The sequence below is a fragment of the Stegostoma tigrinum genome, chromosome 9 (assembly GCF_030684315.1).
Source record: "Stegostoma tigrinum isolate sSteTig4 chromosome 9, sSteTig4.hap1, whole genome shotgun sequence".
Lineage (NCBI taxonomy): Eukaryota > Metazoa > Chordata > Chondrichthyes > Orectolobiformes > Stegostomatidae > Stegostoma > Stegostoma tigrinum.
Genome location: NC_081362.1, coordinates 16,103,021 through 16,128,222, shown reverse-complemented (window position 1 = coordinate 16,128,222; position 25,202 = coordinate 16,103,021). Strand labels below are relative to the sequence as shown.

At 47.4% G+C, this 25,202-nt stretch overlaps 1 protein-coding gene across 10 annotated transcripts in view; it reads right to left on the bottom strand.

Moving 5' to 3' along the window:
- The window catches only part of syne1b (spectrin repeat containing, nuclear envelope 1b), a 504,959-nt gene that overhangs the window by 159,680 nt on the left and 320,077 nt on the right, over positions 1-25,202 (bottom strand). For 6 of the 10 annotated variants that reach the window (XM_059648367.1, XM_059648370.1, XM_059648364.1 and 3 more), the window contains exons 87-96: positions 18,886-19,008; positions 17,919-18,101; positions 15,592-15,735; positions 12,634-12,831; positions 12,129-12,263; positions 8,529-8,690; positions 5,363-5,524; positions 4,947-5,141; positions 2,658-2,831; positions 1,680-1,865 (exon numbers count right to left, since the gene is read on the bottom strand). In XM_059648367.1, the coding sequence (XP_059504350.1) occupies positions 1,680-1,865; positions 2,658-2,831; positions 4,947-5,141; positions 5,363-5,524; positions 8,529-8,690; positions 12,129-12,263; positions 12,634-12,831; positions 15,592-15,735; positions 17,919-18,101; positions 18,886-19,008 (1,662 nt within the window). The remainder of the gene's footprint in view (positions 1-1,679; positions 1,866-2,657; positions 2,832-4,946; positions 5,142-5,362; positions 5,525-8,528; positions 8,691-12,128; positions 12,264-12,633; positions 12,832-15,591; positions 15,736-17,918; positions 18,102-18,885; positions 19,009-25,202) is intronic. The other 4 variants (XM_059648366.1, XM_059648373.1, XM_059648374.1 and 1 more) reach the window with 1 other exon arrangement.

Below are 25,202 nucleotides of genomic sequence, written 5' to 3'. Positions count from 1 at the left end.
GCACATTGTCCCAGCAACAGTGAGGGAATGACATAATAATTCCGAGTCAGGATGGTGCCTGCTTTGGAGGGGACTCGCAGCAAATTGAAGTTCCTATACATACGTTGCACTTCTCCATCCAGAAGCGTTGAGGTCACAGATGTGGAAGCTACTGTCAATGGAGCCAGGGGAATTGTTGCTTTGCATCTCGTTAATTCCTTTCGGCACTAAGAGTCTATAGGTGAGAGGCTGGAAAAGCACAGCAGGTCAGACAGGATCCGAGGAGCAAATACATTGATGTTTCAGGCCTAAACCCTTCGTCAGGACTTACTTACTCCTCAGATGCCGAGTGACCTGCTGTGCTTTTCCAGCCTCACAGCTATAGGCGCTGGCTTTCAGCATCTGCAGTCCTTACTATCTCCTTCTGGTTTAATTTTTGGATGGGATTCCTAACCGTTTCAAGTCTTAAAAAGAACATTCCAGAGCCAAGACCCATACAAACAAAGGAGGAGGGCAAATATCTTCAGTGATGTTGGGGATTCTAGAGGATGTGGAGGGTCAGCAGGCACATTTACCCCACAGAATTACACAGAAACCATCAGCACAAAACAGGCTATTCAGCTCAAGTGGCTTAGGCCCAGGCTTGTCCTGCACGAGCTCACTTGCTCCCACTTTATTAGCACGCAATTCACTCCCTTTGTCCTTCATGAGTTTATCTAGGTTTATTAAGCACATGCATGCTATTTGTTAGAAGTTCCACATTCTGAGTATTTCCTGGTAAAGACATTTCTCCTTAATTCCTTATTAGATACACCCATAACTGTTTTCCTTTGGCATTTACAGTTCCTAATCCTGAACTCGACCAAATGTGGACACATTCCTAGATGCACCTACTCAAACCCTTTGTCTATTTGAAATGTCTCCATCCAACAGCCTTTCAGCCTCCAGATCTTGGGGAAACAGACACAAATCTACAGAATTATTCTGACTTCAGTGACGCGACTCATCACCTGCGGCCTTGAAATTCTGTAGGACACAGGCCAATTCACAGGGGGCTAAGCGGATATCTCTCGCTGGCTCAAGACACCGTCAGGAAATTCCACATCCGTGTTCCAAAACATTAACGTGGCTGTTATGTCCACATGCATTCCTGACTTGACGACACAACGCCCCACTCCCTCATCAACGCCTCATCGCTCTGCTCTGACATCGAACAGAGGCCAAAGCCTCCTGAAGGCCTCGGTGTTGGAAGGGGGTTTATATAAGGATGGGTAACCTGGCAACAAGTACAATAGCAAATGAAATGTGGAGTGGGAAACAGTGACCGATCCATTCATCTCATCAGCTGCTGTTACCCTTTGTGGGGGAATTCAGAACAAGGGGACAGAGTTTCAAATGAAACCCATTTAAGACAGTGCGAGAAGGAATTGCTTCTCTCAGAAGATCGTTACTGTTTCGAATGTTTTGGCCAGCAAGCAGTGGAAGCCAATGGATCACTGATCAATTTAAAGGTTGAGTTGGTCAGGTTTTTAATTGACAAGGGAGCTAGGGGTCAAGGGGACAGGCACTAAAGTGAACTTCAGTTAGGCAAGGAAAATAATTTGTTTTAAGTATACTGCATTCCTGCGTGTGACATTGCCGGGGAGAGTTCTCTGAAGTGTATCATACAGTTAGTGTGGGTGTGCGTGCAATGTCCTTACTTTGATACTTCTGTCCTGCAGCATTTTCTGCAGCTCCACCAAGCTCCCCTTCAGATTCCGGAGTTTCTCAATCAGGTTCTCTGCTTGTTCACGGGTCTGAGGCTTCCATTCCAGAAGGAGGTTCTCACTGTTCATGGAGAGCTCTGATACAGATGCCACTTTCTGTTCGATCTCCACCAACATGTTCTGTCGCAGCAGAAACAGGGAGATCAACTCAAATCGGCTTCCAACACAGACACACACACACAGGCACACAGACAGACACAGAGCTGAATCATAATCTGTATACATCATGCGTACAGCTACTTTGATCCTTCAAGTTACCTGCACGGAACCTAAATGGCTTAACACAGTTTCTTTTGCAAAGGTATCCTGCTTCACAAAAGCTAGTACACAGATGGCTGGCCATGCATCCTGTTCAATATTCATCCCCCAACCAAACACTTACAAGAGATTATCCAGAGAGTGTTGCAGTGCTATCTCTGGAATCCTGCTGCCATCAAATTGATTGCTGCATTTTCTAAATTACAAGAGTGACCGTGATTCAAGGTGGGCTTCCAAAAGAAGGGATCATTTAAGACAGCGTGAGAAGGAATTGCTTCTCTCAGAAGATCATTCCTGTTAGAATGTTTTGCCCAGCAAGTAGTGGAGGCCAATGGATCATTAAAAGTATTTGAGGTTGAGTTAGTCAGTTTTTAATTAACAAGGGAGTGAGGGGTTAAAGGGGCAGGCAGAAAAGTGAACTTAAGGGCAGTGATGATCTCATTGACTGGTGCAGCAGACTTGAAGGGCTGAATGGCCCACTTGTGCTCCTACTCCTGTTCTTTCTTCTCTAAGTTATTTGTACTTTATACAAATCCAAAATTTCTGTCCTAGCTCGAAAGTAATGTCACCACCCAACTTATCCCAGTTAAAAATCTAGGCATGCATGGAAAGTAAGTCCCTATTATCTGTGGTTCTTTGAGCTTGAATCAATACCTGACAATCATTGAGCTGTTCATCCATGTCCATCTGTTCCTTGGGAACTTTCAGCGTCGCATCCAGCATGGCCTTAGTAATTAGAAGCCAATTGTCCAGTTCATCGGCCTCACTGCGATACATTTGGAGAGCCTGCTCCTGACGCTGTTCCTCTTCCTGTTCATTCAGCCTCTCCTAATGAAATAGCAAACAAGACCATGTATTTTATACGCTATTTTCACTGCTCACAATTTGGTCTGCTCCACATCAGGGATCCCGTTTTCTCATCACCTCCAGTCAGATCACAGTTGTGACTATGGGTGTGCAGTCTCAGTTCTCCCTCCTAAACTGGCCACTCCATCCCTCGTCTGTCACATGACAGCCTTCTAACCACAAGACTGAGGTAAACAACCTTGAACCAAACTTTTCAGAAAGGCTGCAACAAAGTGGTAATATTACTGAGTTCGTAGCACAGAGGTCCAGGCTACACCTCTCAGGCGCACAGCTTCAAATCCGCAACATGACAGCCAGTGGAACTTAAGTTTAGTGAATAAAATCTGCAACAGACAGCGAGTCGGAGTAACGGTGACCACAAAACCATCACCAGTTGCTATTTTCAGCCATCCCGATTCATTAAATATCACTAGAAAGAAAATCTGGAATCCTTCCTTAGACCAGTCCGTGTGTGACTCCAGACCCAGAGCAATGCAGGTGATTGTTAACTGCCCTCTGACATGCCAGTTAGGGGTGCGAAACAAATGCTGGTCTCGCCACATCTCATCAAAGAATAAATATCATAAAAAACAACTTTTCCATTTCTAATGGTTTTGCTGTTTATTTATCCTTTACACTTAACTTGATTTCTGTATGTATCTGCTACCAGCCCATAGCATTCTCCCTATTGTCACTTATTCACTCCTGCCCTCTCAGACCTTCCTCTCTTTGTCTGCTGCTCTCCCACGGCCATTATCAGGCCCCACTTTTCTTTACCTCTGTTCTTGTTCAAACACTCTGAAATTCCGAACATCCTCCACTTCTGACACGACCTGCTGCCTCTCTAAGCAAACATTGCTGTTTCCAGCATTTTCACTTTGTCATTTAAGGTCACAGCACTGATCTATCTGAGTGGATTTTAAGATGCAACATTACGTTGTCTCACCGGAATGTGGGCGGCATGGTGGCTCAGTGATTAGCACTATAGCCTCACAGCACCAGGGACCCGGGTTCCGTTCCACCTTTTCCTGACCATACTGAAGCTCCTATCATTTCTCTGCAATAGTTTGTTTTCTAATAATATGCAGAAAAGGCACTGAAGTGGAACTGGATATAATTTGTCCCAGTTTACTTTGGAAAACTGGAACTCATTCCATTGGAGTTGAGAGGACGAGTTCAAAATTTTAGTGGACTTTCTAACTTTTTTTCGGGCAACTGTCTGTGCGGAGTTTGCACATTCTCCCCGTGTCTGTGTGGGTTTCCTCCAGGTGCTCCGGTTTCCTCCCACAGTCCAAAGACGTGCAGGGTAGGCTGATCGGCCGTGGGAAATTCCCATAGTATTCAGGGGTGTGTAGGTCAGATGGACTAGCCAGAGGAAATGCAGGGTTACAGGGTTGGTCGGGACGGGATGCTTTTTGGAGCAATGACGGGCCAAATGACCTGCTTCCCCACTGCAGGGATGCTATGAATAGGTTCTGTCCATCAGAAGCTCTGCCAGACTGAGTTCTAACTGCTGTAAATGTGCTTTTGGTTCTGCCATTCACTTGGGGCAATGTTACGCCATGAGTCTGTGACAGTAGTTAAAGGGCAGGGCTATCTGCTGGTCACCCAGAGCCATTCTTTTCCAGAAAAGATTACTTATTTAAATATTCATCTGCTACAGTGAGGTAGCACTTAACAGCTGAAAACTGTAGGTTAATCCACATCCCACTTACGATAATAACTATTAACCTGTGTAAATGAAAACCCTGTCTACTCCTCCTTCTTTGACATCCTGATGATGTTAAACTGATACTGCTAGTTACTGACTCACTGACCAGTGGAAAGCAGTTGCACCAACTTACCTTAGAAAGTCCACTAAAATTTTGAACTCGTCCTCTCAACTCCAATGGAATGAGTTCCAGTTTTCCAAAGTAAACTGGGACAAATTATATCCAGTTCCACTTCAGTGCCCTTTCTGCATATTATTAGAAAACAAACTATTGCAGAGAAATGACAGGAGCTTCAGTATGGTCAGGAAAAGGTGGAATGGACGACAAATAAAAGGACCAAATCCCTCAGGAAAGCGAGTGGATACAGAATTCGGGGTCCACAAACCTCAAGAAGTTGTTTCTTTCCCAGTGCTTTCATCTTTATGGTGGCCATACGCTCTGCGAGCACCATTAGTGTGGACTGCATGGCCAGCTGGTCAGAAGTATCTGTGTCCACAGTGTCAGACACTAGTTCCTCAGCAAAACAGATCTGTAGTTCATTGATCTCATCCTGGAGTGTCACAATCTCATCCATCAGCACCTGCCGGGGAGGGAACAGACAAAGCCACAAATATCCTTAACCCAAATCCGACCAACCTCAGGACTTAAAGCTCAATGGACACCGTGACAAAGATGTGCAGAGTGTTACAGGCTCTCTCTCAAAGCAGTGCTGCCCGTGTAGCAGGAAGTTAAGTGCCTGGACAGTAAGGTCCATCGATAGCAGTAACGAGCGAATCAGGGACAGCTACATATGAGCCATACCTGATGAGCGGCCACCTGGACACTGTGGCTCTTGCCTGCATCGAGCGCCTCCCCTAGCTTCCCCTCAATGGACTCCATCTTGGCTGAGACAGACTGCACAGAATCCTGATACTTCTGCTGTCGTTCAAGGGCCTCATATAGAGTCCGCTGCTTTTCGCTGATCTGCAGAGAGAAGGTTTAGAGAGCAAATATTTACACAGCAAACGCTGGGAGATAGCTAACTATCATGCACCTTAATCTAATCGCTCTTTCATCACATCCCATGTGATCAGGATAACCTTTCCAGAAACTTTGGACAGCAGGGCAAATAACGTCAGTCTCTCTTAAACACACACATAGTAAGACACATGCATATGCAGACGCACACACGCAGGCACACACACACAGACCATGTAGATACATGCGCAGGCACTCATTCACACACACACACGCACACGCACACACGCACACGCACACACACACACACACACACACACACACACACACGCACACAGACACAGCACATGTAGATGCATGCACAGGCACTCATTCTCACACACACACATGCAGTCACACACATGCAGACACACGCACACAGACACAGCACATGTAGATACATGCACAGGCACTCATTCACACACACACACACATGCAGACACACACATGCAGACACACGCAGATACATGCACACATGCGCAGACACTCATTCACACACACACATGCATATTCAGACACACATGCACACATGCAGACACACGCACACAGACAGCACATGTAGATACATGCACAGGCGCTCATTCACACGCACATACATGCAGACACACGCACACAGACACAGCACATGTAGATACATGCACAGGCACTCATTCACACACACACATGCAGTCACACACATGCAGACACACGCACATAGACACAGCACATGTAGATACATGCACACAAGCGCAGACACTCATTCACACACACATATGCAGTCGTTCAGACAGTCACGCACACACACAGACACACAGTTCTTCTCCCTCTCCATAAAAGTCCACCTGGCCCCATTCCTGTCTCTCATCCCACAGTAATGCCATCATCTACCTTTCCTCCAGTGTTGGCTCACGCTCAGGGAGCAGTGCTGTTGCCTAGTTTCCTGGTGGTAATGTCACTGACCTAATCATCCAGATAATCACATCCCACAACAGCCGATGGGATTTACATTCAGTTAGTCATGGGGAATGAAATGATCATCTCAGTGATAATGACCACACCTCACCTGGTTTAATAATGCCCTCTTGGGAAAGAAATCTCGTCTTTGTTTGGTCCGACCCAGCTGTGACTCCAGATCTGCCAGCAATACGGTTGATTCTGTTTTAATGCCCCCCTGAAATGGCCTAGCAAACCACTCCATCGTATCAAGCTACTATACACCTTTCTAGTTGCAAATAATCTTTCCGAATCAGCAGTCCATGAGCTTGAGCCTCACAAAGGGGCTGGGTGTATACTCCAGGCTGAGATATTAGTGCAGTCTGAGAGTGCGCTGCATTGTCAAAGGTACTGCATTAAACCAGAGTCTCTTTTCCTTTTCCCATTTTCTTCCTTTCATGGGACATGAGTATCACTGGCAAGGCCAGCATTTGTGCCCTTTCCTAAGTGCCCTTGAGGAGGCACTGTTAAGCCACTTACTTGAGCTGTTGCTGTTCTGTAGCTGCTTGAGCCTTTTCAGTGGATAATGAAGATTCAATCACATTGCTACCAGTAGGCAAGGTGGCAGATTCCCTTCCCGAAGAACATTAGGGAATCTGTTAGCTTCCACCAACAATCGAAGATTGTTTCAACACATCATTATCGCTTCAATGTTAGATTTTTATTCATTGAACTTATGAAGGTAACTGAATTTAAATTCCACCAGCTACTGTGGGATTTGAACACTTCCTCTATTGATGTGGGACTCTGGGTTACAAACATACTAAACCACTGTTGCCCTGAAGCTAACAGAGCCCATGGTGTTATTTAAAGATGAACAGCAGTGTTCTTCCCAGAGTCCTGTCTAACATCTTTAAAACTCATTATCCAGGCATCTACCTCATGTAAAATTTAGATTCCAACGTTAAAACCAGGACTACTCTTCACATGCACTTCATAAACAACTCATGGGTGGCACTTGGGTTTATAAAAATCGCAGCATATTTTAAATTAAAGAAATTATGTTTAATATTTTAAAAATTACCCATTGTCATCAAAAATTGTCCAGTTATTCATCCCGCTCATCATACAGAATGAAAGAATCCCTATAGCATGGAAGCAAGCCATTTGGCCCATCGAGTCTGCAACATCCCACCCAGACACATCTCTGTAACCCTGCACACCCAATGGCTAACCCACCTAGCCTGCACATCCCTGCACACTATGGGCGACTTAGCATGGCCAATCCACTAAAACTGCCTATCTTTGGATTGTAGGAGGAAACCGGAGCAAACCTATAGACACGGAGAGAAAACGCAAACTCCACACAGCCCGGGGGTGGGAATGGAAACCTAGGAGATAAACTCAAAATCTTTCCAACTCTCTCATGGAGCTTTCATCCCAGTTTCCCCTCTGATGGCAGCAGCGTCCCTTGTGTTACTGGTTCATTGTATCAAGGCTGAGGGTTACCAAAGTGCAAATGAACTCTGTATTGTGCGCTCCCAAGTGGCACTGGGAGGCAGAAGGTTGGCTCCAAGCATTCCAGTTACACAGCACAGATCTAACTGGCCGAATGGCCTCCTCACCATGGCAACCATGCTACAGTCCAATGTGCCAGTGTTGGTGGCAGTTTGAGAATGTGGATTCAGTTTCAGAAAAAATAATAATCTGTTGGTGGTAGGATCACAGCTAGTACACTGTTACCCTTTAAGGATGGAAACAGGCCGTCGTTACTGGGTATCGGCTGGATGTGACATGTTCAGTGTCTTTCAATGTCATCACTGTCGGTGATGGAAGACAGTTCACTACCTTCCCAGGATGACAATAAATACCACTGTCCCTAGTGATGTCCCATCCGCAAAATGAATACTGTTCTATAACTTTAGCAGAGCAACAGGAGTGGATTAGCAGCTTAGGACAAAGGCAGGGGGTGTCCAAGAGAAGCAAACAAGGGGAAGAAAAGAGACTTAAATTAACAAAAAGGAAGATTATTCATCTTCCCCAGCAACTGCCAACTCACCACATTCTTCAGAGTTTCCCAGGAGCGCTGTAGGTCATCGAGCTTAGAGCAAGTCGAGTCTCCCAGGGTGGTTTCAAATGGTTCCTGCAGTGATGCCGCCCTGACCATATCCTGAGAATCAGGAGCTGCAGTCTGCAATTCCTCTGCATCTAAAGCACTATCCTAGAATCAAAAACACTTAGAACTGAGAGTGGGTGCAGGTTCAAACGACTACAAGCTGTACCTTACATGAGGTACGGGGTTAGAAAATTCAGATCCAGTGGGTGATTGCTCCTATGTGGATTGTTAATATCATGAATAATGCTTACACCACAGCATTCTCCTCTTCCCATGCACTTTTCAGACTTCCGATAACCCTACAGCCCTCGCACAACATGCACCAGACATGACACCTCATGCAAGCCGATTCCCATTAATTCCCACGTCTCAAGTTACTGACACAAACATATCCCAGAGCTTTGATCTCAGACAGTGAAATAACAGCGCAAGGCCAGTTTGAAGCAACGGAAGGACTCGCAGGCTGGTTAACCATTTGCTCGGTCAGCTCACCAATGCTCCTTTCATGTAATGTCTGACTACCAGTACCCTCTACCTGAAGCCAACACAAGTGAGGGTGATGTCCACTACTAGAACAACAACCAGGGAGAGTAACGAAACTGATGCAAATGCGTGGGGCGCAGGGATAAAGTGGATGAATTTCTGCAAAGGCCTTAGCTACTCTTCTGCTGGTGGTACAAGGGAGAAAGCTGGCTGGCCAACAAAATATTCATCCCCCGGTCCTTGAACAGGTAACCTTATCTCATGATCTTCATTTCAACAGGTCAGTCTTCCTCTCCCCACATCCCCGTTAGTAATTCTCCCTGACCTTGTGTGACCACTACACTTCAGAACTAGTTACGCTCCTGTAAATTTGGCTCTCTAATGTCTCAAACATTTGAGTGATGTTGGTAGTCCATGGATGATACTTTAGTACCCTTTGGTCTCTGACCTCCAGGCTCCGCAACAACATACCGAGAGCACAGAACACTTAAAAAGTTTCTGTGTCGCAAGTAGTCTAGGAGGACATGTGCGAGATGAACTTGCTACCATGTTCCTTCTCCTTCGCCAGCACTACCTTCCTCCCACCTCTACATCATTTTCCTTCTCAGCCTTACCTCAAGTGACCTTCTGCAGAAATCCTCATCCATGCCTGCGTTGATTCATCCATGCCCTCACCATCTCTTTTATATTCTCACTTTGCACAGTTCCTCAAGTTTATTCAAAACTTTGCTGTAAACTGACTCATGCCACATTTCACTTGCCTATCACCCTTGTTTGTTGTCCTACAAAGGGTACCAATTTACAGTGCCTATTTTGTAAATGCACTTCCCCATTTTCAAATCCCTCTATAAACTCCTAATTCCCTTTCTCTGTAATCCCCTCCAGCTCCATAACTGTCTGAAATCACCAGATTCCTCCAACTTGTCTCTTCGCTATTACTGAACTACATCATTCCACCACTGGTGATAATGTTTTCCACTGCTCAGGCTCCTGTTAATTGTATATGAGCAATGTTTTACTAAACAGAAGTGGTGGGATTTCACTTGAAGAGATGAGAAGACACTTATTGGAACTGTGATCAAAACTGAGTTAAGAGGTGTATGCTTGTGATGTTTAAATCTGTAAAGAAATGCAACGCTGAGTACAGATTTGTTCTAGTTCCACCCTACACCAACTGGCTGTCTGGAAGTGACCACCAGGCTCTGGGAGTGCGTCCTTAAGCCTCTCCATCTCTCTATTTCACTCTCTCATCTTCCTCTGAATAAGCTTTCCATCACCTGACCTAAGACATTTTATTGAGCTGCATGTTTAATTTTAAATGGTAACAGTATTCCCGCGTATTACCAGATTCAAGATGCTATAATCAATACAATTTGTTGATTCTGTCAGCAGTGGTCATTTTATTCCCAAGAGCTTTAAAAAACATTGGGTTTGGGGTTAGGGTTAGAGTTGTTGGTGGGTGGGGGAGACAGAAAAGAGAAATATCTCTTGCCTACAGTGTATCATTTACACAAACTGCTGACCCAATGCAGCAAGATCCTGGTTCAAAATCTGGTGCAAGATTTGCATAGAGACAGCAGCAGAAGCGTGCTCCCAGGCTCGCCATCTAGAAACCTGTGTAGTTCCTGGGAGAAATCAGAATTCCACATTGGCGCTCTGACGATGCCATCCAATATGGATTAGATTGACACCACCAACAATCGAGGCCCACACACATTAGGAATGACCCCTTCCTGGCATCATCACAGGGTTTATACCTGGGTAAAGTGCCCTCAGCCAACAAGAAAGGGAATAGAAAAAAGCTGGCACCGTCTCAAAATCCCAGAGTCAGGAATTGTGAGGGACTGGGAAGAAAGCACAAAACAGAAACAGATAGGCCAGACTGGACAGCAAAACAATTTTTTTTCAAATTAGAGGAATTTGAGTAACAACATAATGGACTCGGATGGAACTAGTGAATGGTGGTTGGTGGCAGGTAGGAATGAAATATTTTGAGAGGTACGTGCATGGAGGAGCACAGATATAACCATAAAGGTTTAGATATTTTCCTGTTCAGAGATGTCATTACTCACCTCTGGAGAAGATGGGCCTTCTAGTCCAGAGATATTGATATTAACATTGCACCACAAGAACTCTGCACCACGAAGATTTAGAATCATAGAGATGTACAACACAGAAACAGATCCTTCGGTCCAACTCGTCCATGCTGACCAGATATCCTAAATAAGTTTAATCCCATTTGTCAGCACCTGGTCCATATCCGTCTAAACCCTTCTTATTCATATATCCATCTAGATGCCTTTTAAATGTTGTAATTGTACCAGGCTCCACCACTTCCTCTGGCAGCTCATTCCATACACACACCAAACTCTGCATGAAAATGTTGCCCCTTAGGTCCCTTTTAAATCTTTCCCCTCTCATCTTAAACCAATGCTCTCTAGTTTTAGACTCCCCTACTCTGGGAAAAACACCTTGACTATTCACCCTATCCATGCCCCTAAAGATTTTATAAACCTCTGCAAGGTGACTCCTCAGCTTCCGATGCTCCAGTGAAAATAGTCCCAGCCTATTCCTATAACTCAATGCAAGTAACTCCCAATGGAAGAGTTAGTAGACAGGAGGGTTGCCTTCAATAGACAAGTTAGTGGATGACAGAGTTGGGATACTATAGGTAGAGTCATAAAGTCACACAGCATAGAAACAGACCCTTTGGTCCAAACAGTCCACGCCGAACATAATCGCAAAATAAACTAGAGGAGGCTGGAGGGTTAAACTTCAATGTGCAAGTTGAGAAATTATGAGATGGCCCTTTTTCATTCATGAATTCATGGAGCATGTTCTTGTGTGCAGCAGTGACAATCAGTTCTGATCTATAATTCACTTTTAACCATCTCAACACATGATGACAGGTAGAGTGCACTATACAAGCATTACAAAGGTTACAGGGTAGCACCCATGTAAATGAATGAGGAATGCAGTGGCCAGATCCATCGGAGCAATGTGATGCCCAACTACTGGGAAGCATGCAATAGGTGACAAGGAGTAAGCAGAAGGTAGTACCTGGTTACCAGACACATCAGCATTAGGTGAGGGAGAGCGACAAGCTGTTGGAGAGGAAAGCTCACTGTTGGTCCCCTCTTCCCCAGACTCCTCAGTGACAGGTGAGAGGAGAGTGTGACAGCGCCCGGCTGTCATCTTAAGTAAACCAAGCCAGAGGGAACACAATATGGTAAGAGAGAAAGAGAGAGAGAGAGCAGCAGTTACATTAAATCACACTGTAAAGGACAAATCATTGAAAATATTACAACTTTTCTTTAGTAACGTGAAACAGGGTCGGAATAAAATCTCAAGAAGGTGACAAAGATGCACATTAACCTGTTGCCCCCCAACCCACTGATTACCTGAAAGAAATCTCCATCAGAGTGGGGAAATATTTCCAGGAGGGAAAGGGGTTAATGTGCACACGACAGGCAGCAGGAATAAAGCAGGTGATCGAAAACAGCAGGATAGGTGATGTTTTGTTAGCTCAGTCTGGTGGGGAGGGGGAGGAAGAGGACAGTCTTACCATGACCACAGACGGGTGAGCTGAGTGCGTGGCCATCGATTCTCCATCCAGCTCCTCCATCCCTTCAGAGAGCCCCTCCACCTCAGTGACGGTCAGCAGCATGGTGGCATGTTTCGCCTTCATGGTCAGCATCTTGCACTTGGTATTCAGAGCAGTGATCTGCTCCTGGTAGTCCTTAATCTTCTGGGCGAACGCCTGCTGAGACATCATTCGGTAGGGACAAAGAAACAGCACAGAGGCTCAGACATTATGCGACCTCCCTGCCCCCCACCCCCAAAAAGACACATCCCCCTGCCTTGGGAGCCAATGAGATGAGGCTGGGATTTAGATTCAGACATAAGAGTAAGCTCTGGGAGGCAAGATGTGTGAGAGGGAGAGAGCGGACAGCAGAACAGGAGCTACACACACTCTCTCTCTCTCTCTGAAGGCAATCTGCATTGCATATAACAGGAAACGAGCTGAGTAATCGCTCTCCCCCATCCCCCGCCAGAAAAAAAACAGAATACTGGCAGCTCCTGAATACCGGTCCGACCCAGATCTGGGACGGAACAGGAGCGGGGGGGGGGGGGGGGGGGGGAGAGATTATAAATAAAAGGGAAATCCGTTCCTGCCTTTCTCCATTGTGTGTGTGTGGAGGCGGTGGAAGAAGAAAACAGGCAGCTTGCTCGTGAATAACTGGGTCACAAGGTGAAGTGGGGGGTGGTGGTGGAGAGAGAGAAACAGGATTGAGAAAGACCAGTTCCTGCAGTCAGTCACCGTCTGGATGTTTAAATGCTCACTTTCTTTCGCCAAAGCAAAAACAGATCCCATTCAGAACCTCTCGTGCAGAAATTAACCCAAGCGTGTGCGACTTCTGTTTTCTTTTTGGGAGGGGGTTGTTCGTCGCTACAGAGGTGGTTTAAAATAAAACATTGCGTGCGCTGTCTCTGCAAAAGGAAGTCTGCTTGCCGCAGGTAGCTTTGTGTACCCAGAGCGGCTACAACGTTGTATATGGTCAGACGTGGAGCGGGAGCCCGGCTTGCGATTTCAGGGGAGTGTCCCGGAGACGGGATTCAAATCCACCCACCCCCTACCTTTTTAATCCAGCCGCTCTGAGGCTCTGCCCAAAGCCAGAACTAACCCCTGACCCACACACACACACACGGGTCAAAAATAAACCCCAGCTCAGTGCAAAGACACGGCTGCGACAAAGATGCAGCGCTCCACGGGGGTGGAATTCAACAACAAAAGAGAGAGAGAGAGAGACAGAGAGATCTGAAAACGGCAGACGCTTCTCTGATCACGAAAACTGGCTCCCAGTCCCGGTACCTGCCTCGGACAGCAATTCTAACTGGCATCGGGGACTTGGAGACGTCAGGTTTCCCAAACAGCTTGTCCCCTTCGCAGCGAACTTCAGACCAAACCGAGCCCTCCCCCCGGCGCTTCCTGACTAATCAGTTTCACCGTCATGCAAAACAGTCCATGTACATCATCAACTCTACCCCAAATGAAATCATTAAGAGCGGGTGGATGGGTCAAGATCAAAATGAGACGCTTTTCCCCTCCCAACCGACGATTTGAAACAAAAGCAAAATGCTGCAGATTCTGAAATTTAAAACAAAAAAACCTGCTGAGCTTTTCCAGCAATTTCTGCTTTTGTTTGATTTCCGGCACCTGCAGTTCTCTGGGTTTTTTTGGTATTTTTTTACAAAATTAGCTCGTCGGGAGGCAGAGGATGGTGGTGGTAAGGAACAAGAACAGAAGTTGATGGAAAAGCTCAGCATCTGTGAAGAACGAAAAAAAAATCAGAAGTTAATGTTTCGGGTCCGGTGACCCTTCCTCAGAACTGCTGGCGGTGATAAAGGTTGTTTTTCAGACTAGAGGCTTGTGAGCAGCGGTGTTCCGCAGGGGTCAGTGCTGGGTCCCCTCTTGTGTGTTACTTGCACAAGTGATTTGGATGAGAATACAGGAAAGCAGTTTGCCGATGGCACCAAAACAATGAAGAACATACAAAGGGACCTTCATGAAATCTACCAGAGGGTATGCAAGGCTGCATCGTTAGAACAGAGACGGAGAAACTGCAACAAGCCAATGTGTGATATAGAGATAATGGGAACTGCAGATGCTGGAGAATCCAAGATAACAAAGTGTGAAGCTGGATGAACACAGCAGGCCAAGCAGCATCTCAAGAGCTCCTGACATGCAGCTTGGCCTGCTGTGTCCATCCAGCTGCACACAATGTGTGATATCAGCAGGATGTGGTGAGATATCATCAAAGGTACTGTGGGAGCCAGTAGCTGTTCTCATGTGTATCACACATAAAATGTGTCTTGAGCTTCAGTGGGAGTGCCAAACGTGACAAGACTCCTGGCGTGAAAGGGGTCTCCCAAAAAAACTGAACTATCTTAGGAGACCCATGTGATTGAGATTAGTTCCCTCACACAGCACTCATACCCCAATAACATATCACATGGTAGCTCCCATGCCTCTGAGTCAGAGGGGCATGTGTGGGTGCCCCTTCAGAGACTTGCACACAAATTTCAGTGTGACGTCCCCAACACTGGGGGAGAGGCCAATATTTCTTGCTGGTCAGCCATCATTCAAAGAAAACAAGATAGAACATGGAACAGTACAGCACAATTCAGGACCTTTGGCCCACAATGTTGTTCTGACGTATTATCCTACTCTAAGATCAAACTACCCTGCACACCTGACATTTTATGATCATCCATGTGCCTATCCAAGAGTCGCTTAAATGTCCCTAATGTATCTGCCTGTCTGCAAATTATCTCATTGATGTTTGTGGAATCTTGCCATGCACAATCAGACATAACAACTCAGAGTTACATTGTTGGCCCCTAGATTGGGCTTTATGGATGCCAGGTCTTTGTTCCTTTGAAAAGGGGACATACAAGGTTCGTCAACACGTCCCTTTCTGACTTTCAGCAAAGGTAACAATTGAGCATAAGCTGCCTTTACCTCATGTCGGGAGATCTGAGCCTGCAGCTGCTGGATGTTGCTCGTGGATACAGGTTTCTCCTGGATCTCACGATGGGCTCGATCGATCAGCTGCTGGAGATGCCGCATTTCCTGCTCACACTGTTCATATTGGATCACCGCTTCCTGCAATACCACAAAGGTGTACAGAAAAAAAATGCTCATTTTTCGACCAATTTATTAAATGCCTTCCACCAACCCATTCGAAGTTGCACTGGGGGCACTGGTGAAAGCAAAGGCTTTCAGAATAAGTTTTTTCTTTAAATTCATTCACAGGATTGGGGGATGGCGTATCTGGCTCAGCTGGCATTAATTGCCCATCCGTAATTGCCCAGAGGGCAGTTAAGAGTCAACCACATTGCTGTGGGTTTGGAGTCACATGTAGACCAGACCAGGTAAGGATGGCAGTTTCCTTCTCGAAAAGATATTAGTGAACCAGGTGGATATTTCCCCCCAGGAACTGCCAATGGATTCATGGTCACTATTAGACTCTTAATTCCAGATATTTTATTGAATTCAAATTCCACCATCTACCATGGCAGGATTTGAGCCCTGGCCCCCAGAATGTTTCCTGGGTGACTGGATTAACAGTCCAGTGATAGTACCAGTAGGCCATTGCTTTCCCTGAAGGAATTGCAGCTTCGCTTGGATTCAGAGGTAAGTATGAACCAAAAGCAGGTAGCCACCATTCACTGCTGTGTGTATTTTCTCGTACAGTCTCATGAGACCCTGACAGGGATACCCATGTAAGTCACCCTCGAGAAGCTGGTGCTCAGCGTTCTTTTTGAACTACCGCAATCCATGTTTTCTATAACAATATTCTTTCATGGAAATGTGCACATCATTTGTGCCCTCCCCTTATTGCCCTTGAACTGAGTGACTTGCCAGGCCAATTGAGAGGGTGGCTGAGAGTTAACCACATTGCTGTGGGTCTGGAGTCACATGTAGGCCAGGCCAGGTAAGGGCAGCAGATTTCCTTCCCTAATGGGTATTTGCAGACAGGATGGGTTTTTTATTACAATGGATGATCATTCCATGGTCACTATCACTGTGACTAGCTTCATATTAGAGAAGATTAATTGAGTTCAAATTCCATCAGCTGTCACTGAACCTACATCCACTGGGCCTCTGGAATACCACTCCAGTGATGTTACCTTAACACCGTCATTTCTGTGGACTGAAGGTATCCCCACAGTGCTGTTGGGTAGGAAGAACCAGGAGTTTGACCTAGAGTCAACAAAGGGATGCTGATAGACTTCCAGCTCAGGATGGTGTAGATGGGAACTTGTTAATGGCAGGGATCCCATGCCCATGCTGCTCCTGCCCTTTCCCATGGCACGGTTTAGGAAATGCTGGGAGAAACCATGGTGACTTGCTGCTTTGCAGTCACAGTGCATCAGTGTTGAAGGTAGCAGACAAGGATTTCAAACACAGTTATAGAATCGTTCAGCATAGAAACAGGCCCTTCAGCCCAAATCGTCCTTGCTGACCAGGTTTCCAAATCCCTCTTTTCCGCATTTGGTCTAAACCTTTCTTAATCATGTGCCTGTCCAAATGTCTTTCAAATGTTGTAACCGTACCTGCATTTACCACTTCCTCTGACTTTCATCCCGCATACGAACCACCCTCTGCGTGATAAAGTTGCCCCTCAGGGTCCTTTTAAGTCTTTCACCAACTCACCTTAAATCTAAACCCACGCCCTCTAGCTTTGAGATAGTAAGACTTGCAGATGCTGGATAACACAGAGTAGAGCTGAATGAACACAGCAGGTCAGGCAGCAACAGAGGAGCAGGAAAGTTGACATTTCAGGTCGGGACCCTTCTTCGGAAAGGTCGCGACCCGAAATGTCAACTTTCCTGCTGCTCTGATGCTGCCTGACCCTCTAGTTTTGGACTCCATTACCCTAGGGAAAAGAACTTCACAACTCACCTTACGTATGCCCCTCATGGTATTATGTAACTCTACAAATCGCTTGGTAATACAGAACTTGAAAATTGTTGATAAAAGCTCTCTCTGCCCAAGCTTTCCATTTTGCACTCATCAGGAGGATTAACAAAAGTGCCAATCTGTGCTTCCCCTTATACTGTACAACTGTTTCTCTTCCTCCTTTGGGTTGGTATTCTTGTGAATGATCCTGGTAACTCCACGAAGGAAAGCTTTGACAAAATCTGACTGTTTTCATTGATTCCAGTGAATGTGCAGCGATCACGAAAATGAATTTGCTCCCTGAATGATACCCTTTGAAACTTCATTCAAAAACCCATGTGGCATTGCATACTCCAGCCAGTGCTGACAGCAGGGCAGCTTACCTGCAGTATGTTACACTGCTGGATGGCAGTGTGCTGTAACCGACTTGCCTGCTCCTGCAGCCTCAGTGCTGTCAGACAGATGGGCAGATTGGTGACAATTTCCTCCGGAATTCGCAGGGCAGCCTGATAGCGGTGCACCACCTGCACCTTGTGCTTGAAGCTCTCCATGTCGGCCAGCAACCTCTAGCGAGACATGAATCACACAGAAATCAGTGAGGAAAGTCATGCTGCAGGTTGAATATTGACAATCAAAGATCGAGGTGCCCCCCCCCGCAACCCATAATGCTTCAGGAGTGGGGCATAGAGAGCACATGGACACCCCTAACAGCTGGAATGGGGCAGGGTGAAAATTCAAGGTGAAGCCCAGATTCTGGTGGGATTCCCAATCCCTCAAACTGGGTACTTTAAAAGCCCATTGGATAGTGCTTCCTGTGTGTCCCCTCCCGATGGTGAGGGGGCAGCAGTCAAACACAGGGTCAAAGCCTGTCATGAGTGATGGGCACATGCAGAAAGGTGCCAACGTCATCTTGGACAGTAACATACTCACCATCAAGTCAAGAGGCTGCAGTCCTTTCGAGGGACTTCCACAGTCTCTCTCTGAATGGGGCCATCGATAAAGATACTGCAGTTAAGTGGAGAGATTAAGGATGCTGGGATCGTTCTCCTGAGAAGGCGAAGTTGAGACTTCATTGAAGTGTATGATATTTGGATAGAACGAGAAATTATAACCACAGGATGCAGATATTTGACAAAAACCCAGGAGGGGAGATGAGCTATGTTTTAAGACGGTAAATTATGGTAATGCATTGTCTCAAGATGGTGCAAGCTGATTCACCAATAACTTTCAGAATGCATTTGGACAAATGGGGAGTGTGACATCTGAATAGCATTTCAAAGAGCTGACCACAGCATAATGGGGCTGAATGGCCTCCTTCTGTATAGTATGATTCAACAAATTAGTTGGTACCTGTCTTTGGAAGAGTTGTTCCTTCAGGCACAGGCGTGCAAGCTCAGGCGAGGTCAAAGTGACTTGGGCTTGCTTCACCATCACCTGCAAGCTCTTCACCTCCGTCTCAAATTGCTCCATATCCTGTGAGAGACACACACACAGCTGATCAATTTCCCTGCATGACCTGGCCATTCCCTCCCAGTCCCTAGTGACATGTTCACAATGAAGTCTTTCTGAATACTGCTTCGAATGGAACACTTGTAACTAAATCGAAAAAGAACAAGAGTAACTCCCAACTTGGAAAAAAATGGGCCTGAGATCATTACAAACGCAGATAATAAAATGTGAGGCTGGATGAACACAGCAGGCCAAGCAGCATCTCAGGAGCACAAAGGCTGACGTTTCGGGCCTAGACCCTTCATCAGAGAGGGGGATGGGGAGAGGGAACTGGAATAAATAGGGAGAGAGGGGGAGGCGGACCAAAGATGGAGAGTAAAGAAGATAGGTGGAGAGAGTATAGGTGGGGAGGTAGGGAGGGGATAGGTCAGTCCAGGGTAGACGGACAGGTCAAGGAGGTGGGATGAGGTTAGTAGGTAGATGGGGGTGCGGCTTGGGGTGAGAGGAAGAACTGGTTAGGGAGGCAGAGACAGGTTGGACTGGTTTTGGGATGCAGTGGGTGGGGGGGAAGAGCTGGGCTGGTTGTGTGGTGCAGTGGGGGGAGGGGACGAACTGGGCTGGTTTAGGGATGCAGTAGGGGAAGGGGAGATTTTGAAACTGGTGAAGTCCACATTGATACCATTAGGCTGCAGGGTTCCCAGACGGAATATGAGTTGCTGTTCCTGCAACCTTCAGGTGGCATCATTGTGGCAGTGCAGGAGGCCCATGATGGACATGTCATCTAGAGAATGGGAGGGGGAGTGGAAATGGTTTGCGACTGGGAGGTGCAGTTGTTTGTTGCGAACTGAGCGGAGGTGTTCTGCAAAGCGGTGTCCAAGCCTCCGCTTGGTTTCCCCAATGTAGAGGAAGCCACACCGGGTACAGTGGATGCAGTATACCACATTGGCAGATGTGCAGGTGAACCTCTGCTTAATGTGGAATGTCATCTTGGGGCCTGGGATAGGGGTGAGGGAGGAGGTGTGGGGGCAAGTGTAGCATTTCCTGCGGTTGCAGGGGAAGGTGCCGGGTGTGGTGGGGTTGGAGGGCAGTGTGGAGCGAACAAGGGAGTCACGGAGAGAGTGGTCTCTCCGGAAAGCAGACAGGGGTGGGGATGGAAAAATGTCTTGGGTGGTGGGGTTGGATTGTAAATGGCGAAAGTGTCGGAAGATGATGCGTTGTATCCGGAGGTTGGTAGGGTGGTGTGTGAAAACGAGGGGGATCCTCTTTGGGCGGGGTGTGAGGGATGTGTTGCGGGAAATACGGGAGACGCGGTCAAGGGCGTTCTCGATCACTGTGGGGGGAAAGTTGCGGTCCTTGAAGAACTTGGACATCTGGGATGTGTGGGAGTGGAATGTCTTATCGTGGGAGCAGATGCGGCGGAGGCGGAGGAATTGGGAATAGGGAATGGAATTTTTGCAGGAGGGTGGGTGGGAGGAGGTGTATTCTAGGTAGCTGTGGGAGTCGGTGGGCTTGAAATGGACATCAGTTACAAGCTGGTTGCCTGAAATGGAGACTGAGAGGTCCAGGAAGGTGAGGGATGTGTTGGAGATGGCCCAGGTGAACTGAAGGTTGGGGTGGAAGATGTTGGTGAAGTGGATGAACTGTTCGAGCTCCTCTGGGGAGCAAGAGGCGGCGCCGATACAATCATCAATGTACCGGAGGAAGAGTGGGTGTTTGGGGCCTGTGTAGGTGCGGAAGAGGGACTGTTCCACGTAACCTACAAAGAGGCAAACCATCATCTCCAACACCATTCACGACCTCATCACCTCAGGGGACCTCCCACCCACAGCCTCCAACCTCATTGTTCCCCAACCCCGCACGGCCCGTTTCTATCTCCTTCCCAAAATCCACAAACCTGCCTGCCCTGGTCGACCCATCGTCTCAGCCTGCTCCTGCCCCACCGAACTCATCTCCACCTATCTGGACTCCATTTTCTCCCCTTTGGTCCAGGAACTCCCCACCTATGTCCGTGACATCACCCACGCCCTCCACCTCCTCCAGGACTTCCAATTCTCTGGCCCCCAACACCTCATTTTCACCATGGACGTCCAGTCCCTATACACCTGCATTCCGCATGCAGATGGGCTCAAGGCCCTCCGCTTCTTCCTGTCCCGCAAGCCCAACCAGTCCCCCTCCACCGACACCCTCATCCGCCTAGCTGAACTCGTCCTCACCCTCAACAACTTCTCTTTTGACTCCTCCCACTTCCTACAGACTAAGGGGGTGGCCATGGGCACCCGCATGGGCCCCAGCTATGCCTGCCTCTTTGTAGGTTACGTGGAACAGTCCCTCTTCTGCACCTACACAGGCCCCAAACCCCACCTCTTCCTCCGGTACATTGATGACTGTATCGGCGCCGCCTCTTGCTCCCCAGAGGAGCTCGAACAGTTCATCCACTTCACCAACACCTTCCACCCCAACCTTCAGTTCACCTGGGCCATCTCCAACACATCCCTCACCTTCCTGGACCACTCAGTCTCCATCTCAGGCCACCAGCTTGTAACTGATGTCCATTTCAAGCCCACCGACTCCCACAGCGACCTAGAATACACCTCCACCCACCCACCCTCCTGCAAAAATTCCATTCCCTATACCCAATTCCTCCGCCTCCGCCGCATCTGCTCCCACGATAAGACATTCCACTCCCGCACATCCCAGATGTCCGAGTTCTTCAAGGACCGCAACTTTCCCCCCACAGTGATCGAGAACGCCCTTGACCGCGTCTCCCGTATTTCCCGCAACACATCCCTCACACCCCGCCCCCGCCACAACCGCCCTAAGAGGATGCCCCTCGTTCTCACACACCACCCTACCAACCTCCGGATACAACGCATCATCCTCCGACACTTTCGCCATTTACAATCCAACCCCACCACCCAAGACATTTTTCCATCCCCACCCCTGTCTGCTTTCTGGAGAGACCACTCTCTCCGTGACTCCCTTGTTCGCTCCACACTGCCCTCCAACCCCACCACACCCGGCACCTTCCCCTGCAACCGCAGGAAATGCTACACTTGCCCCCACACCTCCTCCCTCACCCCTATCCCAGGCCCCAAGATGACATTCCACATTAAGCAGAGGTTCACCTGCACATCTGCCAATGTGGTATACTGCATCCACTGTACCCGGTGTGGCTTCCTCTACATTGGGGAAACCAAGCGGAGGCTTGGACACCGCTTTGCAGAACACCTCCGCTCAGTTCGCAACAAACAACTGCACCTCCCAGTCGCAAACCATTTCCACTCCCCCTCCCATTCTTTAGATGACATGTCCATCATGGGCCTCCTGCACTGCCACAATGATGTCACCCGAAGGTTGCAGGAACAGCAACTCATATTCCGCCTGGGAACCCTGCAGCCTAATGGTATCAATGTGGACTTCACCAGTTTCAAAATCTCCCCTTCCCCTACTGCATCCCTAAACCAGCCCAGTTCGTCCCCTCCCCCTACTGCACCACACAACCAGCCCAGCTCTTCCCCCCCACCCACTGCATCCCAAAACCAGTCCAACCTGTCTCTGCCTCCCTAACCGGTTCTTCCTCTCACCCATCCCTTCCTCCCACCCCAAGCCGCACCCCCCGCTACCTACTAACCTCATCCCACCTCCTTGACCTGTCCGTCTTCCCTGGACTGACCTATCCCCTCCCTACCTCCACACCTATACTCTCTCCACCTGTCTTCTTTACTCTCCATCTTCGGTCTGTCTCCCCCTCTCTCCCTATTTATTCCAGTTCCCTCTCCCCATCCCCCTCTCTGATGAAGGGTCTAGGCCCGAAACGTCAGCTTTTGTGCTCCTGAGATGCTGCTTGGCCTGCTGTGTTCATCCAGCCTCACATTTTATTATCTTGGAATTCTCCAGCATCTGCAGTTCCCATTATCTCTCATTACAAACGCATCTTGTTTTTAGGGTCATGAGAATTCTCTTAGCAAACTTACATCTGGGACAATATCTTGAGAGGTTTCTGCCAACTTGCAAATCTGGAACATTACCTCTGTGTTTCCACGCTTCAGCTCCTTAGCTGCAGAACCTCTCGTTCATGTCTTTGTTACTGTGGACTCAATCATTCCAATGCTCTTCTGGGCACCCACTCCCCTTTACACCCTGCATAAACTTCAGCTCTTCCAGAAATATGCTGTTTAAGTCCTAAATTGCAGCGAGTCTTGTGCACTTTTTACCTCCATGACCGGCTTCTGAATCAGCAGCAGCTCCATCTTAAATTCAAATCACTCCACCTCCTGCAACCTTAATACACTTTTGCAATCTCTGCTCTTTGAATTTTGCCCTCTCAGACAATCTTGATTTCCTTCGCCCTCACTGGTGGTTGCATCTTTATGTTCCTAGGCCCAAAGCCTCGGAATTCTCACAGCACCATCTTGAAGAAGATACAGGAGACAATAAAGACCATCTTTTCCTTCAGTCTGAGCCAAGCACTGAAGAACTGAACATCTGCTTCTCTTGCCACAACTCCACAACTAAAGAACACATGGAACGGGAACTTTTTCTGGGAACGGGTGTCCCAAACAAGCCCTTCAACCTGGGAGTGTGAGAGAAGTGGCAATTGCAAAAGGAATGTTCTTGATGTGAAAGGGACGCAATAAAAGTGCCACCTAACAGGTTTGTCAGGGAACGTTAATCTCATGAAACGACTGGGACAGTAACAGCATGGATCTGAAGTCAGGATAACTCATTGGCTGACTGACAGGAAACAGGAAGTAGTGCTTCATGTTCATTTTTCAATCTGGATTTAGGTGCAGGACGGGACTCCCCGGTGGTCAGACAAGGGGCACTGCTTTTCTTGATACATATCTGTAGCCTGGAGTGGAGACAACAGTACACAAATGAAAGTTTACACAAGACACAAAATACTGTGTTGTGAGATGTGAGGATGATAGTGATGGACACCAAGACCATGTCAGCAGATCTGATTTAAGGCAGCAAATTCTAAGGTGATACATTTGATGAGACGCATGAACGGAAGCAACCTAAAATGAAGGAGGAACAATTTTAAAGGGATGCAGGAAGAGGAACCTGAGCGTATGCATGCATAAATCAGTGAAGATGGAAAGCCAAAGAGAGAAAGTAGCAACAATTGAAATATGAAGTCTGAGCTTAGAAAAATGCCATAAAATACAAAGTCAAGAAAGTCATAATGGACCTTCAAGAAAGACAGGTTTGGCCAGAACTGCATTAACTAAAGTCTGATCTGTACATTCTAAGGAAGATGTGAAGGTTTTAGAGAGGGTGATGTAGAGTATGCTCAGAATGGTTCCACGGACGAGGGATTTCAGTGATATGGCCAGTACAGCGAAGCTGGGTTTGATTTCCTTAGAAACATTTGAGATAAAGATTTGCTTGTATCCGTGGGGAGTGTGCAGACACAGTGGATAGGGACAGACTGCTCCACTGGCAGACAGCTGGGGATGCAGCGGACAGCCATTTATATGGACCAATAGCAACATGAGCTGGGACCTTTTAAACAGCATGTAGGTAAAAGGAGAATACACCACTTCAGATTATGGTTGGGGGTACATTTTATCAAAGCTTTAAAAGATAGAGGAGTACCTGAAGACGAAATTATTCTAGGGTTACAGTAAAAGAGAGTGGAGTAGACTAGCCCAGTTGCTCATGCAGGGAGCCATCACAAACACAATAGGCTGAATGGCTTCCATCTGTGCTGTAACCATTCTGAGATTCAACGTTAATTAATCGTGATAATTCTTCCGATCTCCCTTGCTCTCCATATCCCCTCTCCCATCTCCCTTCACTATCTTGCCCTAAACCTCTCCCCAAACTGCCCCCCTCACCACCCGTTCCTAAACTTCTTTCCTCACTACCTATTCCTACACCTCTCTCCTCACTAGCTTTCCTTAAACCTCTCTGCTCGCTATCTTCACCCTAAACCTCTTCCCTTGATACGTCTTCATAAACCTCTCCTCTTGCTCCCTCTCCCTAATTCTCTCCCCTCACCTCTTCATAAACCTCTCCCCTTGCTGCCTCTCTGTAAACCTCTCCCCTCACTATCTTCACTCTAAAGCTCTCCCCTCACTATCTCTTCATAAACTCCATTCCTTGCTAGCTCTCTCTAAACGTCTTCCCTCACTAACTCTCTCACCAAACCTCTCACCTTGCTACCTCTCCCAAAACCTCTCCCCTGGTTACCTCTCCCACCAAAGCTCTCA